Source organism: Cricetulus griseus, chromosome 4 (genome assembly GCF_003668045.3).
Source record: "Cricetulus griseus strain 17A/GY chromosome 4, alternate assembly CriGri-PICRH-1.0, whole genome shotgun sequence".
Classification (NCBI taxonomy): Eukaryota; Metazoa; Chordata; class Mammalia; order Rodentia; family Cricetidae; genus Cricetulus; species Cricetulus griseus.
In genome coordinates this window covers 156,200,774-156,216,105 of record NC_048597.1, presented here as the reverse complement: position 1 = coordinate 156,216,105, position 15,332 = coordinate 156,200,774, and the positions used below count along the sequence as shown (strand labels likewise).

The 15,332-nt window shown below is 47.7% G+C and overlaps 1 protein-coding gene across 1 annotated transcript; it reads left to right on the top strand.

The window, feature by feature from the left end:
* The first annotated feature begins 924 nt into the window (after window positions 1–924).
* On the top strand, window positions 925–15,074 carry Cxcr5 (C-X-C motif chemokine receptor 5). Its single transcript, XM_035444210.1, has 2 exons — window positions 925–981; window positions 13,860–15,074. The coding sequence occupies exons 1-2, from the start codon at window positions 925–927 to the stop codon at window positions 15,033–15,035; spliced, it is 1,233 nt and encodes a 410-aa protein (XP_035300101.1). The 3' UTR covers window positions 15,036–15,074.
* Window positions 15,075–15,332: the final 258 nt, after the last annotated feature.

Here is a 15,332-nt window from a genome sequence, read left to right as displayed (position 1 = left end):
GTGTGTGTGTGTCTGTCTGTCTGTCTGTCTGTCTGTCTGTCTGTCTGTCTGTCTCTGTCCCTCTCTCTCTCTCTCAGCTCAGGGTCCTCTTGCATAAAATTGGAGGGAGGGGTGGTCTAAATAGCTGCCCACGTCCCTTCTAGCCAGGCTGTCTACAGGTTTACTTGTGGGTGAACACATTTTTTTCTGAGTCAGAGCATGGCTCTGTAGCTGTGTTTATGTTGTGATTTAATTTGGTGATTTTGTTTTTTGGTCTTCTAGTATTATTTTAGGGTTGTTCCCTTTGAAAAATTATAACTTATCCCTTTCAAACTTGAACTGAAATGGGAAGGAGGATACTCCTTCCTGCCTGGGCAAATGGATGGCAATAACAGGTTGATCAAGTGCCCTGGTTTGCCTAGGGCTGAGGGGTTTCCCAGGGCAGGGGACTTTCTTTTGGTTCTGGGCAAACTGGTGTGGTTGGTCACCCTAGTGATGAGGAAAGTGAAGACCTAGAGGTGGCTGGAAGCACTCTGTTCTTGTCCCTTTCAATGAGGAGTTTCCCAAGTCTGTTGCATCCCTCATACAGGTCCAGCGAGCAGAAGCGAAGGGCTGCCTTCACACCAGACCCCTGGCCCAGTTCAGACCACAACTGCCAGGAAAAGCTTGACTAGTGCTGATGCTGTGGGGGAGTTTCCCTTTTTCTAAAAAAAAGAAAGAAAGGAAAAAAAAAGAAACACATACACACACACAACAGAAAAGACCCAGTGGAAAAAAAAAAATGATGAGTTGAGAGGCAAGTGGCAAGCCCTACACGGCCTCAGGAGACAGCACACAGCTCATTTGTTTAAATTTGCAGCTGACGCCTGCCACCTCTCCATAGACACCAGCACAGAATTTCTCAGCATCAGACAGTGACCAGTCTGGTGACGCAGAAGTACAGCTATGAACTACCCGCTAACCCTGGACATGGATTTCATCACCTATAACCTGGATGACCTGGTGAGTAGAGACATGTATCTTCCTGTTGTCTAGGTCCTGCTTGGAATTTTAAATATTCTGTATCAAGGGAGAGGGGACAGCGTGGGAGTCCCTCCGCAAGGATTATAGAACATAGGTGAACACCTGGGTGGCTGCACTTTTAGACTTTTATTGTCCACCCTATCTGTTGCCATTAATAGATACCAGAGGGAGATGGCAGCCATAGGGGAGGCTCTGCATCTCCTGCTGTGCGACTAGGAGCACACCTCCACCTCTCGGTTCTTCAATACAAGGTCCTCTCTTTGTCTCTTTGGGTTAGAATGGCAAAGCATTTTGGAAGTTCTCTGTCTGTCTTTCAAGACAGAGTTTCTCTGTGTAGTCTGATTGTCCTGAACCTCACTCTGTAGACCAGGTTAGCCTTTAACTCACAGAGATCCGCCAGCCTCTGTCTCCCGAGTGTTGGGATTAAAGGCATGCACCACCACGCCCAGCTGGAAGCTTTCTTAATGTCAGTATGTCAGCCCTGCTAGTCAGTCAGTCAACGTGTAGTTGTTCACTGGGGAAGGACTCAGTTGGTAGAGTGCCAAGCATGCATGAAACCAGGTTTCACCCCCAGCACACATACACTGAGAATGGTGGTACATGCCCATAAAGCATGAGGAAGACAGAGACAGAAGCATCAGAAGTTCAAGATCACCCTTAGCTACATAACAAGTTTGAAGCTAGCCAGACTCATGAGATCTTGTCTCAAAAATATATATGTACTTGTTCACCTTGCTGTATGGTTTCATCATCAAGGTACAGCATTCTGTGTTGGGTGGAGGAGTTGAGAACCTCATCTTCGCCCTCAGATAGCTCATGGTCTAGACAAGAGCGGGGAATGAATCCCTCCTGGAAGCTTTTAGACAGAAGTATAGATAAAGGAAGTGCAAGAACAGATGGTAGCAAGGAAGAGGATCCCAGTGGCCAGGGTCATGCAGCAGGGAATGCTAAACTGTTTTACTCTTCAAAGAGCATGTTGTCATGCTGCCCAGGAAGGGACTGGAAACTTCACCATGGTCTTATTCTCTATGAGCTGCTTTCTGGGCTAAGCCATGAAAACTCCAGACCCTGGGTGCTATCAGATCTCCTGTTCTGAACACACCTTGAGGTGTTCCCCTGACTCCCTCAGTTCTCAAGCATCTGTGGTCTCGCTCCTTCATTCAGTTCTCAAGCTGAAAAGCGCCTGTGGCCTGTGGACTGATGTGAGTGCTGGGGTTCATCACAGTGGCTGTAGTCTCTACAGTCCAACCATGGTTCAAATCTATCCATGTGTCTACTCAGGACCTGGTGTAGTTTGCAGGTCCAATGCAAAAATCAAAATATAAGGCATTTTGTTGAAAAAGAATAAAAAATTTCAAACATGGGAACGGTAGCACACATCTGTAATCCCAACACTCAGGCAATGTGGATTGTGAATTTGAGGCCAGACAGCTACATAGAAAGACTTTGTTTCAGCTGGGCATTGGTGGCACACGCCTTTAATCCCAGCACTCGGGAGGCAGAGGCAGGTGGATCTCTGTGAGTTCGAGGCCATCCTGGTCTCCAGAGCGAGTGCCAAGATAGGCTCCAAAGCTACACAGAGAAACCCTGTCTTGAAAAACCAAAAAATAAAAATAGAAAGACTTTGTTTCAAACAAACAAAACAAAACAAAAAATTCAAGATGACAACAGAAAGCATTAAACCAATCCTGAGGTCCTTCTAAGTGCAGAATCCCTATGACTGCCCAAGTGGCACCCCCATGATGACAGCTGAGTGTAATCAGGATCTAGACCAGATCACAGGTCAGATTTTAAGCTGAACTGCTCTTCAAGGCAGCAAGCGCCCACCTTCACCCTCACCCCTACCACTGGCTGCCCCTGATTTGGTTAGTTGGTGTCTTCCGCCCACAGCATCAAGCTGACCATCGGCTCTGACCCAGTTGGATGCCTTTTTAACCACCTGGAGACCTGGCCGTTCCTGGCTTCTGAGAAACCTCAAGAGTTTCCCCTAACTGCACGCCTCACCTCACTGTGTGACCTACTAGAGACAGGTGGTAGTAGGGGGTGGAAGGACAGCAGAGGGTGTCCAAGGAGAGAAGCCTGGCCACTTCTTCATGACACATATCAAAGCAAAGGCCCTCAGCTATGTGCCTGGATATCAGCTAGGATCTAACTAGGAGCCCAGGAATCCTAAGACAATCCTGGCTCTGGAACCCTTCAGTCAAGCACATCCTGCCTTCACCTACCTCCCATACACTCTCTTCAGGAAGGCTGACACACTGGAACACAGATCCTCCTCTTTGGCCCCGCCCACCTTCCAAAAGGTCATGACTGGACTTGGCACACTGCCCCATTCTGGCATAGCATAAGTAAGAGTCTTAGATGACAGAACAGGCAGGAAAGACTTGCATTAGTGTCTTCTCAATAAAATTGTGGGTTTCGATTTTATTCTGTTTGTTATACTGGAATTTGAAACCAAGGCCCCATGTGTCCCCAGCTCTCCCAAGGAGCATTTCCTGCCTTGTAGAAGGAAACTGAGTTCTTAACTTGCCGTTTTCCTGGGGACTCTGGATTTTATTTCCTGTTCCAGGCTCCTTGCCCTTCACCCTGCTGACTTACCTTCCTAGTTTACTAGGTTCCACACTCCAACGTTGGGTTCTGAAACAGGGATCATAATAAGTGGAGCAACAACCATCCCTTTATTCTATTTAAAATGTTTTTACACTTGTTTATTTATAGTGTGTGTGTGTGTGTGTGTGTGTGTGTGTGTGTGTATGTGTGTGTGTAAACATGCACTTGTGGAATTTAGTTCTCTCTTTCCTGCGTGTCTGTCCCAAAGATTGAACTCCGGTGTTCAGGCTTGGTGGCAGGTGCCTTTACCCACTGAGCTGTCTCACCAGCCCCTCTTTTTATTATTTTTAATTAGTTAATTTTTAAAGATTTTATTTATTTATTAATTATGTATACAACATTCTGCTTCCATGTATATCTGCACACCAGAAGAGGGCACCAGATCTCATAATGGATGGTTGGGAGCAACCATGTGGTTGCTGGGAATTGAACTCAGGACCTCTGGAAGAGCAGTCGGTGCTCTTAACTGCTGAGCCATCTCTCCAGCCCTTAATTAGTTAATTTTGAGACAAGGTTCTCCTTGCAATCCATACTGTCCAGAAACTTGCTATGTATACCAGGCTTTCCTTGAACGCATAGAGGTCTGCCTGCCTCTGCTTCCCAAGTGCTGAGATTAAATGTGAGCCACCATGCCCTGCCCATCTTTTATAATAATGAATTTTACTATTATTATTACTGTGTATGTGTATGAGGACACACGTGGAGGTCAGAGGAGAATTTGAGAATCCCATCTCTCCTTCCACCATAAATCCCAGGGATCAACCTAGGTCATTCGGCTTGTATAACGAGCACCTTTACCCACTGAGCCATGGCACCAGCCCTTTTGTCCCCTTGAACTCAAAATGACCTTTGACCCCTTGAAAGACTGCTTGCTTAAGGTGGACAGCTAAACCTTGTGAGTGCAAGATCTGAACAAAACTTCTAGATGGCTAAGAACAAGGAATGAGGGACCTGGTGCCTAAAGCAGGTGTGCCAGGAAGTCACCCTACCAGCCAGGGGTCTAGGTGGACCTGGGGGAGGTCCTGCCTAGGAGACCCATCATGGGTTGTTTCATTTCACACCTCAAACCAGAGGTCCTCAGCTAGGCACGTCTGGAGCCAGGGTCTTGGTTGGGCACCCACACAGGCCAGTAACGATTTAAGTCTCCAGCCCTTGGGAGGTGGGGCTGCCATAGAACAGGGTGAAATTGGCCCAGGCTCCAGAGTTTAGCTGCCCTGACCCTTCCCCATAGACAACCACCGTGAGCCATAAACTCAGTGTGACCATAGAATCACGGGTCACAGTATGTCCACATACAACTGTCTCATTTCACCGAAGGAATGAAAAAGAGGAACCAAAACTTGCTCAGGCTGTTTCTGGGCTTTACCTGGGGGAAGGAGAGGGAGGGTCCCCCCATTCTAACCACGTGAAAAGTCCCACAGAAGCCCCGGTAGAGGAAGCCTCAACTTGGGGGGTGGTTGGAGGGATCAGAAATGAGGGGAAACCTGAGGCCAGTCTGGGAGGGATTGCATTAGGGGGAATCTAGGTTCTGTCACTCAGAAACTGTGTTAAAAACATGTGCCCTCCCAAGGGACAGTCTGCCTGGTCCCATTCCTTTGGTAGATACCTAAATAGCAATCACGTATTTAGAGTGCAGAGTCAGAACACAGGAATGAGTTTTCTTTTGGGAACAAAGGAAAAATATTTCAAATTGACACTATCTCAGAAGGGCCAGCAAGATGGCACAGTGGGTAAAGGTGTTTGCTTCCAAGCCTGATGACCCGAGTTAATCCTGTGACTCACGTGGTGAAAAGAGAGAACCAACTCCCCAAGATGTCCTCTGATGTGCTTTCATACAAATAAATACAATCAAATTTCATTTTTAAAAACATTTAAAGCAGTCAGGTGTTGGTGGTGCACGCCTTTAGTCTCAGTGCTCGGGAGGCAGAGGCAGGTGGATCTCTGTGAGTTTGAGGCCAGCCTAGTCTACAAAGATACACAGAGAAACCCTGTCTTGAAAAACCAAAAAACAAAATAACAACAACAACAACAACAACAACAACAAAACATTTAAAGCAAGTGCTAACTCAGGAGGTGTTTTAAGGGGTTACACATGTACCCATCTTCGGTGTAGGCAGATGCTGGCTCACAAGGTGAACTCACCTTAAACCTAAAGATGTCTCTAAGAGCTAGAGGTTGCTTAATGTCTTCCCTAGAGCATAGCATGAAGGTAATGATCCAAACCCCCTGGAGACTGAGGCAGCAGGGTCATGTGTCCCAGGTTAGCTTGAGTTCAAGTCTAGCCTGGGCTACACAGTGATATCCTATCTCAAAAAAACTAAAAACTGGGGCTGTAGAAACATGGCTCAGTGGTTAAGAGTACTTGCTATTCTCCCAAGTTCAGTTTCCAACACACACATCCAGTCTGATGCCTTCTTGTAGCCTCTGAGAACATGCACACATAACACACACACACACACACACACACACACACACAAAAAAAAAAAGAAATCGTTTGAAAAGAATACTAAAAACAAAAAACACTGCCTACTCCTAATGGCCAAAGCCCTCAGGCGGAGATGGAAGAAGAGCTGGTAGCCTTGCTGCTTTGGGAAAAAAGGACGGAGGTCACTGCCACACCAGATCCTTGAATGGTCTTCAGGGAGTTGGGCTTTCTGAAGGAAGAGAATGTGTTGAGAGAAGCAGACCTGCACACCCATAACCAATCTCATTCCTCCAGACCATGTCCCCGTGAGCTGCTGAGGGCTGAAATGAGAGATGCCCTCCTCACCACACTGCTGTACCCTAACTGGAAATACCCACACAGGGACATAAAAGGAGATAGCCTCAGCAAGGCCTGGTAATCCCAGTACTCAGCATGCCATGGCAGGGGAATCAAAAATTCAACACATTGGCCACAGTTAGTTCAAAACCAGCTTGGGCAACTTAGTGACATGATGCTCTCTTAAAATAAGAAGAGATGGGTAGTGCTGGAGAGAGTTCCAGGCTAGCCAAAGCCACTAAAACAACAAAAACAAATAAAAAAGTAAGGAGCTGTGCAAAGTCCTTGCTGTGGAAGTGTGAAGACCCAAGTTTAGATACAAGAAGATCCATAGAGGGCTGGAGAGATGGCTGAGTTAAGACAACTGGCTCCTCTTCCAGAGGACCTGGGTTCAATTCCCAGAACCTACACGGTGCTCGCAACCATATGTAGCTTCAGTACCATGGAGGCCAACACTCTCCTCTGGCATCTGCAGGCTCCATGCATGTGGACATAGACATACATGCAGGCAAAATACCCATACACATAAAATGAAAATAAATTTTTTTCTGGTTTCTTAAGACAAGGTTTCTCTGTATAACAGAGCCTGACAAGCCTGGAACTCACTCTGTAGACCAAGCTAGTCTGGAATTCACAGAGATCTGCCTGCCTCTGCCTCCAGCATTAAAGGTATGTGCCACCACTGCCTAGCTTGAAAATAAATAAATTCTTCTTTTTGTTTTTTGCTTGTTTGTTTTGGTTTTTGATTTTTCAAGACAGGGTTTCCTCTGTGTAACAGCCCTGTCTGTCTGTAACTCACTCACTTGGTAGACCAGGCTGGCCTCGAACTCACAGAGATCCACCTGTCTCTGCCTACCAAATGCCAGAATTAAAGGTGTGTGCCTCCACTGCCTGGCAAAAACAAATAACTACTACTTCTTTAAAAAAAAAAAAAAAAAAAAAAAAAAAAAAAGAATCCCTGGCACTTACTGGTCAGCAAATATAGCCAATCTTTGAGCTCCAGGCTCAGTGACTTCATTGTCTCCAAAGATAAGATGTAGAATAATGGAGGAAGACACCTGATGTCTACCTCTGGCCACACACACACACACACACACACACACACACACACACACACACAATCTCTCTCACACACAATCACACACTCAGCAAAAGAGCAAATGGAAGGGCTTTGAGCAAACGATGTGACATGTAGCTCAGTAGTAAAACACTTGTCTAGCTTGTTAAATGCCATAGGTTTAGTCCTAGATCTGCAAAGAAAAAGAGCAAAACCCAGCTCCTGTATATAAATACTGCTCACAGACAGCACAGAGCTAGTCTTGCAGTGCTAGGGCTGGGCCTGAGAGGAGTATACTAGGCAGGAAGCTCAGCTGGCTCCTCCAGCTGGGAACTGGGGTCAGCCTGGGGCATTCACTGGCTGCAGGGTAGGGCTAGAGGAGCAAAGACCACTGGTGTGAGGTGAACACATACCATGCTAAGAAAGGCAGGGAGTGACAGCCAACCAGAGTATTAGTGAGCGGCAGAAGCGGGATATACAATCCAGCCTCTCTCCTGAGGCAGAAATTTTCCCCTTGAACTTGGAGTCAAAGACATACCATTGTTGGACAATTGTGCTTGTTACAAAGTTGTCCCTCCATAGGCTGAACTGCTCATTTCTCCTGGTCTACACCTGAGGCTCACATCAGAGTCCAGCCCTGCCCGCCCAACCCAGGGCCCTTTCTAGTCCTTGAAGACAGTTCTCAGGGACTTCAGTTTTCTCTTTCCTATTCCCTACATTCCTAGTACCTGGAAATTCCTTTCCAGGGCAGGCCTTTCCAAACCCTTCAACAGAAGTGACTAACCTGCTGAAGGCTTCACTCACCTATCTAGAGGACAATGACAGCTTCTGCCAGCCTTTTCACTGGTGACTCATCTATCAGCCAACAAACTCCTGTCTTTTTCTCATGATCCATCACCCAACACTCTGTGTGTGTGTGTGTGTGTGTGTGTGTGTGTGTGTGTGTGTGTGTGTGTGTGTTTTATGCGTTTGAGTCAGGATCGAAGTGCTGACTATGTTGGTTTCAAGCTCATGAGTTCAAATGATTTTTCTGATTCAGCCTCCTAACTAACAGAGGCTTCAGGCTGAACCCCAGTCCGGGTCTCTGACTTGTAATAATTCCACCTGGTGAATTGGAGTCCCTGGTTTCTGCTTATGGAGGACTGCACTGTCAGTGTTCCCCAGCTGTACCCCATTCAAAGCAGGCTGGGTGCTAAGAAAATCCAGCATGGATCCTTGAGGAATGTCCCCCTACCTGCTCTCAGAGAAATTCTGTCAGTAAACCCTGGTGCAGTGGTTCTCCGAATGCTGCGACACTCTGATACAGTCCTCGTGTTGTGCCCACCTGAAGTTATGCTACCTCATAACTGCAATTTTGCTGCTGTTAAGAACTGTGATGTAAGGTTGGAGAGATGGCCCAGAGGTTAGGAACCGTGGTGTAAATATCTGATACATAGATTGTCTGAATGCAACAGGTGTTGGTCTCGACCCACAACAGGTTGAGAACCACGGCCCTAGCAGATGGGCCTGCTAGACGGCTCAAGGCAGCAAAGCAGCTTCGTTACTTGGAGAAAATACATGGTGCTCAGAGATTTACTTGTCTAGGGAAGGACCTAATCTTGTGTAGAGGAAAGAAGAACATCCCATCATAGGATCCCATCATAGGGGAAGCACTTTGCATCTCTTTACCTCTTCACCCTCCCCCACTCATCCTCCTGCCCCAGAGTTCCCACTGCTTTCCTAACTACATTCCTAGCTCATGCCTGGCTTCGTTCCAGGCATTATATTTTCTGATGGGCACACATTCCCTATAGCTTGCAAGCTGTTTGTGTGCTCTGCCGGGTGCCTGCATATGAAGCGTGCTGGTGTGGTCCCATCTGGGCACGTGTCTGTTTATATACAGTGTGTGTTGTTATCACAGTGGGGATGGATACACATTAGGGTTTCTGCTGCTTTTTATAGCAAAGAATGAGTGAGCCACTGGTGCTATTGTGCTCTCCCTTTGACAGCGTGAGTCCTACTGTGCTCTGGATGTCTGGTTCCCGGTCTGTCTCCATGGCCAGAGAGAGACAACCTTACCTTATGGCCTCTCCCCATGGTTTGGAGTAGAGGAGTGCCCAAGCCCCTGCGTATAGGAAGTGGCTTTAACACTGTTGAGTTCAAAATCATCTGTTTGGCACCTCCTTTTGATACATACCAAACTAGCTTCCTCCTCCTCTGAAGACTTTGCCAAAACAATACCTCTTGGCAAGGAGGAAGAGGTGGGCCCTCGCCTTCTAACCCTGTCCCAGTGGAGATGCCCCACTGATTGAACTTTGGGTGGACAATGAGTTGGTCAACCTCAATGTAGGCTAGAAACTTGAGCTGTTAGCATCATTAAGGACTCCTTGGCCAGACAGGCCGGCTAGACTCAGGAACAAGGGAGCAGCCAGGCTCAGCAGCTGCCAAAGTGAGTGGCGTCCAGATGTCTCCTGTGCCGCCTTCATCACATTCCACCATCTGTCTAATCCCTGTGCTTTGCACAAGGACAGCTTACCCCACAGTTTCCCCTTCACCCCCTACTGCAGAGCCAGAGTCGAAGGCCTGCATTCAACTATTCTATTAGAAACAATTCCCTAGCCAAGCGGTGGTGGCGCACGCCTTTAGTCCCAGCCCTTGGGAGGCAGAGGCAGGTGGATCTCCATAAGTTCAAGGCCAGCCTGGTCTCCAGAGGGAGTTCCAGTACAGCCAGAGCTACACAGAGGAACCCTATCTCAAAAGACAACAGCAACAACAGAAAGAAACAATTCCCTATAGGGATGGAGAACCCAAGTTAGGCCCCAGAGGCCAGATTTATAGAAAGATGCAAAGGAGAGGTGAATCCCCACACTGCCCCAGGCAGCCTGGAGTTCCCAGCAGAAGGGGCTAAGAAGGATGTTGGAAGATGAGGGTGAATGGGACCTGGAAGGAAGGCCGGAGTTTAGAGAGGCAGACTGGAACAAGGAAGAGGACAAAGGTGGCAGGAAGCTCTTGGGTTTTGGGGGACAGGCAGCTGGTAGATTGCATGCCTTAGGCATAGAGTACCTGATGCATTGAAGTAGGTAAGGTTTGACACTTCAAAGGAGTAGACAATTTGGAAATTTTTGTTTATTTTTATTTTTTTAGGGCTGAGGCTCAAACTCAGGGCTCTATATATGCTAAACAAGCATCCTACCAGCTGAGACATAACTTCAGCCCACTTTAGAGGAATGTAAAGGACCTCTCTGGGACATTAAGACCCCATCCCACAGGGCCATTTTTTTCATGTGAGTATAGGACCATTTTCCCTCACACTCAGGTCCTGCTTTAGTACACGGTAGATAAGTGCTGTACTTCAGAAATAGACAGCCCTTTTTTAGTTTGTTTGTTTTAGGAACCCAATCATCACAAGTTGATATATATATATACATATATATATACATCACCATGTATATGAAAGCATCCTTGATCTCCTAATCCTCTGTCCTGTCTCCCTAGTGCATATGCCACCATGCCCAGCCAGCATCTGTGGTTTTATTATTTGTTTTAACCATGGAGTCAAAAGTAAAGAACTCTAGTTTAAAGGCAAGGAGGGGAGCTGGGAGTCCCACCCCCAGGCACTCCTGTGATGTGCATACTACACCAGACCTTTGTGCTGTATGGATGCCCTTTATTGTTCTGAAATTGAGCCATATATGTTAATTGTCTTTCCCTAAGAGGCCAGACACACCATAAACTTCATTTCCTTCCAAGTACATGTTACATTCTTCTGTGTGAAGCTTGACCTGACCCATCTTTCTGCTGACAGACATTATCACAAAAGTGGCCTTTTTTCGAGACAGGGTTTCTCTGTGGCTTTGAAGGCTGTCCTGTAACTAGCTCTTGAAAACCAGGCTGGCCTCAGACTCACAGAGATCCTCCTGCCTCTGCTTCCCAAGTGGTGGGACTAAAGGAGTGCGCCACCACTGCCCGGCAAAAATGGCCTTTTATAAATGGTTTTATTATTGAATATGAAGTTAGAAAAACAAGGCAAGGAGAAAAAGACAACTATTTCTTACAGGTAATGGGAGTCACTAAAGGACTCTAAGCAAAGGACACTAGTACTATGGATCCGTGTGGGTTTTTTGTTTGTTTTTGAGACAGAGTCTGACTGTCTTGATAATAGAACTCAAGTCCTGGGCTTAAGCCATCCTCCCATCTCAGACTTCTGCATAGCACCTAGCTGGGATTTGTGTGTGAGAAAACTCACCCTGTCCACTGGGAACAAAGTGGACAAGGATAGAAGAGTTAGTAAGAAAAGGACCTGTAGGACTGCAGAGATGGCTCCGTGGCTAAGAGAACTTGCAGCTCTTGCGGAGGACTGGGGTTCAGTTCCCAGCACCACTTGGTGACTCACACCATTTTTAATTCATTTCAGCGGAGCCAATCCCTTCTTCTGACCTCTCTGGACACCAGGCACACACATGGTACATGTACACACATGCAGGCAAAATACTCATACACATAAAATAATACTTAAAATTTAAAATATTTTCTAAAAAAGAATTCATAGAGAGATAGGATGAAGGGTGGGGCTGAGGTGATGGCAGAAGGAGATATTGGAGAGGGTGGTAGATAGCTTCACCATTGCACCATGTGTCCCCATTTTTTTTTCCCCCCCGGAGAGAGGGTTTCTCTGTGTAACTCTGGAGTCTATCTCTGGAGACCAGGCTGGCCTCGAACTCACAGAGATCCGCCTGCCTGCCTCTGCCTCCCGTCCCTTCTTAAAGACCCACCTGCTCCAGGGACCAAAAGAACAAGATGGGGTTTACCTGTCAGTGGAAATGAGTGTGTGACCTACAACTTGTGTGCCTGGGTGGCAAGAAAGATTCGAGGTAACCAGTGAACCAACCACTGCGTGCAGGAGACCCTCACTCTGCTGAAAGAGGGTCAGCATGGATTGCCCAGAGCCCGGGGGACAGAACACCCACTGTCCCTTGCCTCCCTGGGGCCCGTCATTTATATCCCTGTTGAACCCACTGTTGGCTGGGTGTAATTGGTTTCGCATTGCCCAGGGAGGAGGTTGACCAGGGGAGGGCAGGAAGAACCGAGTTGGGAGGTGAGGAAGAGCAGGTGCAGGGCAGCTGTGAGTGAAAGGTAAGAAAACAATCACTCTGTCTTCCTCTGTGGTTAGCAGGCAAACAACCTGAGAGCCGGCCGATGGAGGGCAGCGACAGAGGGGGAGGAGGATGTGGAGGTAGGAACTTCCGGACATGTAACAGGCACGCCCCCTTCTTTTCCACTCAGGACAGGCTCCCTCCCTTCCCTGTGCCCAGTCTCCCTGTGTGACTCACTTTTGCCTCTGCTGGCTTCCTGTGCCTAGTGAGTTTGCTCTCTGGCTGGGAAGTAACTGGAAACTCAGTCTCTGCGCCCCCCACCCTCCTTCCCGGCAGCCTTTAGAGGGAGGCTCTGGAGACAGGCAAATGTGCCTTCAACCAAACCTCCTCTTGAGAGCAAGACACGTCTGTAAAAATGAGAGAGAGAGAGAGAGAGAGAGAGAGAGAGAGAGAGAGAGAGAGAGAGAGAGAGAGAGAGAGAGAGTAAAATTATACCTCAAGCTTGTGTGAATTAAACCAGATGGGAGGCCATTTCCTCAATTTCAGCAATAATCAAGATGGGGGGGCGAATTAAGAGGGAGTCAGCAACCACACCATCCTTTCAGAATTGGAATATTGGCTTCTCATTCCACTCAAGTCCAGTCCCCAAATGTCAGTGCTGACTGCAATCCCTAAACATACAGCTAAGAACACCTTAATCCCAACCCTTGGTGAGAGACTACTGGTCCCTTTTGCATTAAAACTAAACAAAATAAAAACAAAACCCCTGAAGTTTCAGGCCACGGATGTGGCTCAGTGATGCTTGCTTAGTGTGCATGGGTCCATTTCCAGCACCGCCAAAAGTTAAAATTAAAACAAAACAAAACAAAACACAGCTGTCTGTAACTCCAGATCTAGAAAATCTGACACCCTCATACAGATATACATGCAGGAAAAACACCAATGCACATGAAATAAAAGCAAATAAGTTAAAAAAAAAAAAAAAGAGCTGGGCGTTGGTGGCACACGCCTTTAATCCCAGCACTCGGGAGGCAGAGGCAGGTGGATCTCTGTGAGTTCTAGGCCAGCCTGGTCTCCAGAGCGAGTGCCAGGATAGGTTCCAAAGCTACACAGAGAAACCCTGTCTCGAAAAACCAAAAAAAAAAAAAAAAAAAAAAAGAAAAAAAAAAGAAAAGAAAGAGGGCATAGGCACACACCTTTATTCCCAGCACTCAAGCAAGCTGAGACAGAAGAACCTTCCAAATCTGAGGCCAACCTGGTCTGCATGGATAATTCCAGGCTAGCCAGGGTTGTACAGGGAAATCCTGTGTAAGATTAAAAATTGGAAGGAAGGAAAAGATGGCATGATTTGTTCAAGGACACGCCAAGGGGAAATAGAAGGACAGGAGACATCACAGGTGGCTTTCTCTCGGAGAGAAAAGATAGGGCTATCGTTTCTTATTTTTCTTTTTCTTTGTCCTTGCAGTACAAGGAATTTGCCTTCTACAGTAACAGCACGGAGCTCCCCCCACAGGAAAGCTACTTCTGCTCCACAGTGGAGGGACCCCTGCTGGCCTCCTTCAAGGCTGTCTTCATGCCTGTGGCCTACAGCCTGGTCTTCCTCCTGGGTATGATGGGAAACATTCTGGTGCTTGTGATCCTGGAGAGGCACCGGCAAACTCGAAGCTCAACTGAGACCTTCCTCTTCCACCTGGCAGTTGCCGACCTTCTCCTTGTCTTTATCCTGCCTTTTGCGGTGGCTGAGGGCTCTGTGGGCTGGGTCCTAGGGACCTTCCTCTGCAAAACTGTGATCGGCCTGCACAAGATCAATTTCTACTGCAGCAGCCTGCTGTTGGCCTGCATAGCTGTAGACCGGTATCTGGCCATTGTCCATGCCGTCCACGCCTACCGCCGCCGCCGCCTCCTCTCCATCCACATCACCTGTGCAACCGTTTGGCTAGCCGGCTTCCTGTTTGCCTTGCCAGAAGTCCTCTTTGCCAAGGTCAGCCAACCTCCTAACAATGACTCCCTGCCACACTGCAGCTTCTCTCAAGAGAATGAAGCTGAAACCAAAGCCTGGTTTATCTCTCGTTTCCTCTACCATATTGGTGGCTTCCTGCTACCAATGTTGGTGATGGCCTGGTGTTATGTTGGAGTGGTACACAGGCTATGGCAGGCTCAGCGGCGCCCTCAGAGGCAGAAGGCAGTCAGGGTGGCCATCTTAGTGACAAGTATTTTCTTTCTTTGCTGGTCACCCTACCACGTTGTCATTTTCGTAGACACACTGGAGAGACTGAAGGCGGTGGACAGTAGCTGTGCACTGAGGAGCTATCTCTCTGTGGCCATCACCGTATGTGAATTCCTGGGCCTGGCCCACTGCTGTCTCAATCCCATGCTCTACACCTTCGCTGGTGTAAAGTTCCGCAGTGACTTGTCTCGACTTCTGACGAAGCTGGGCTGTGCTGGCCCAGCCTCCCTCTGCCAACTTTTCCCCAGCTGGCGTAAGAGCAGTCTCTCTGAGTCAGAGAATGCCACCTCTCTCACCACGTTCTAGATCCCAAAATCTCTACAACCCCTTTCTGTTTCTGTTTTCCTTGGGAGCCTGGAGTGATGTTACAAGCCCTTTCAACAAAAACTGGGGTTCTAAGAGCTTATTTGGGCCAGTGTCCCCAGAAGGGACAGCTAGATGAACTCTTTCTAGAATGTACCTAAGCTCTCCTGCCAGCCCTCAGGCTAAACTAGAGTCCTGAGAGGAGAAAGCAGCCCAAAGGCAAAACAAGGAATCTCTAGGCTAAGAGGGCTCCACACAACTCCCATCCTAACCAGACAAATCAGCTTTGTTTCTCCCCTG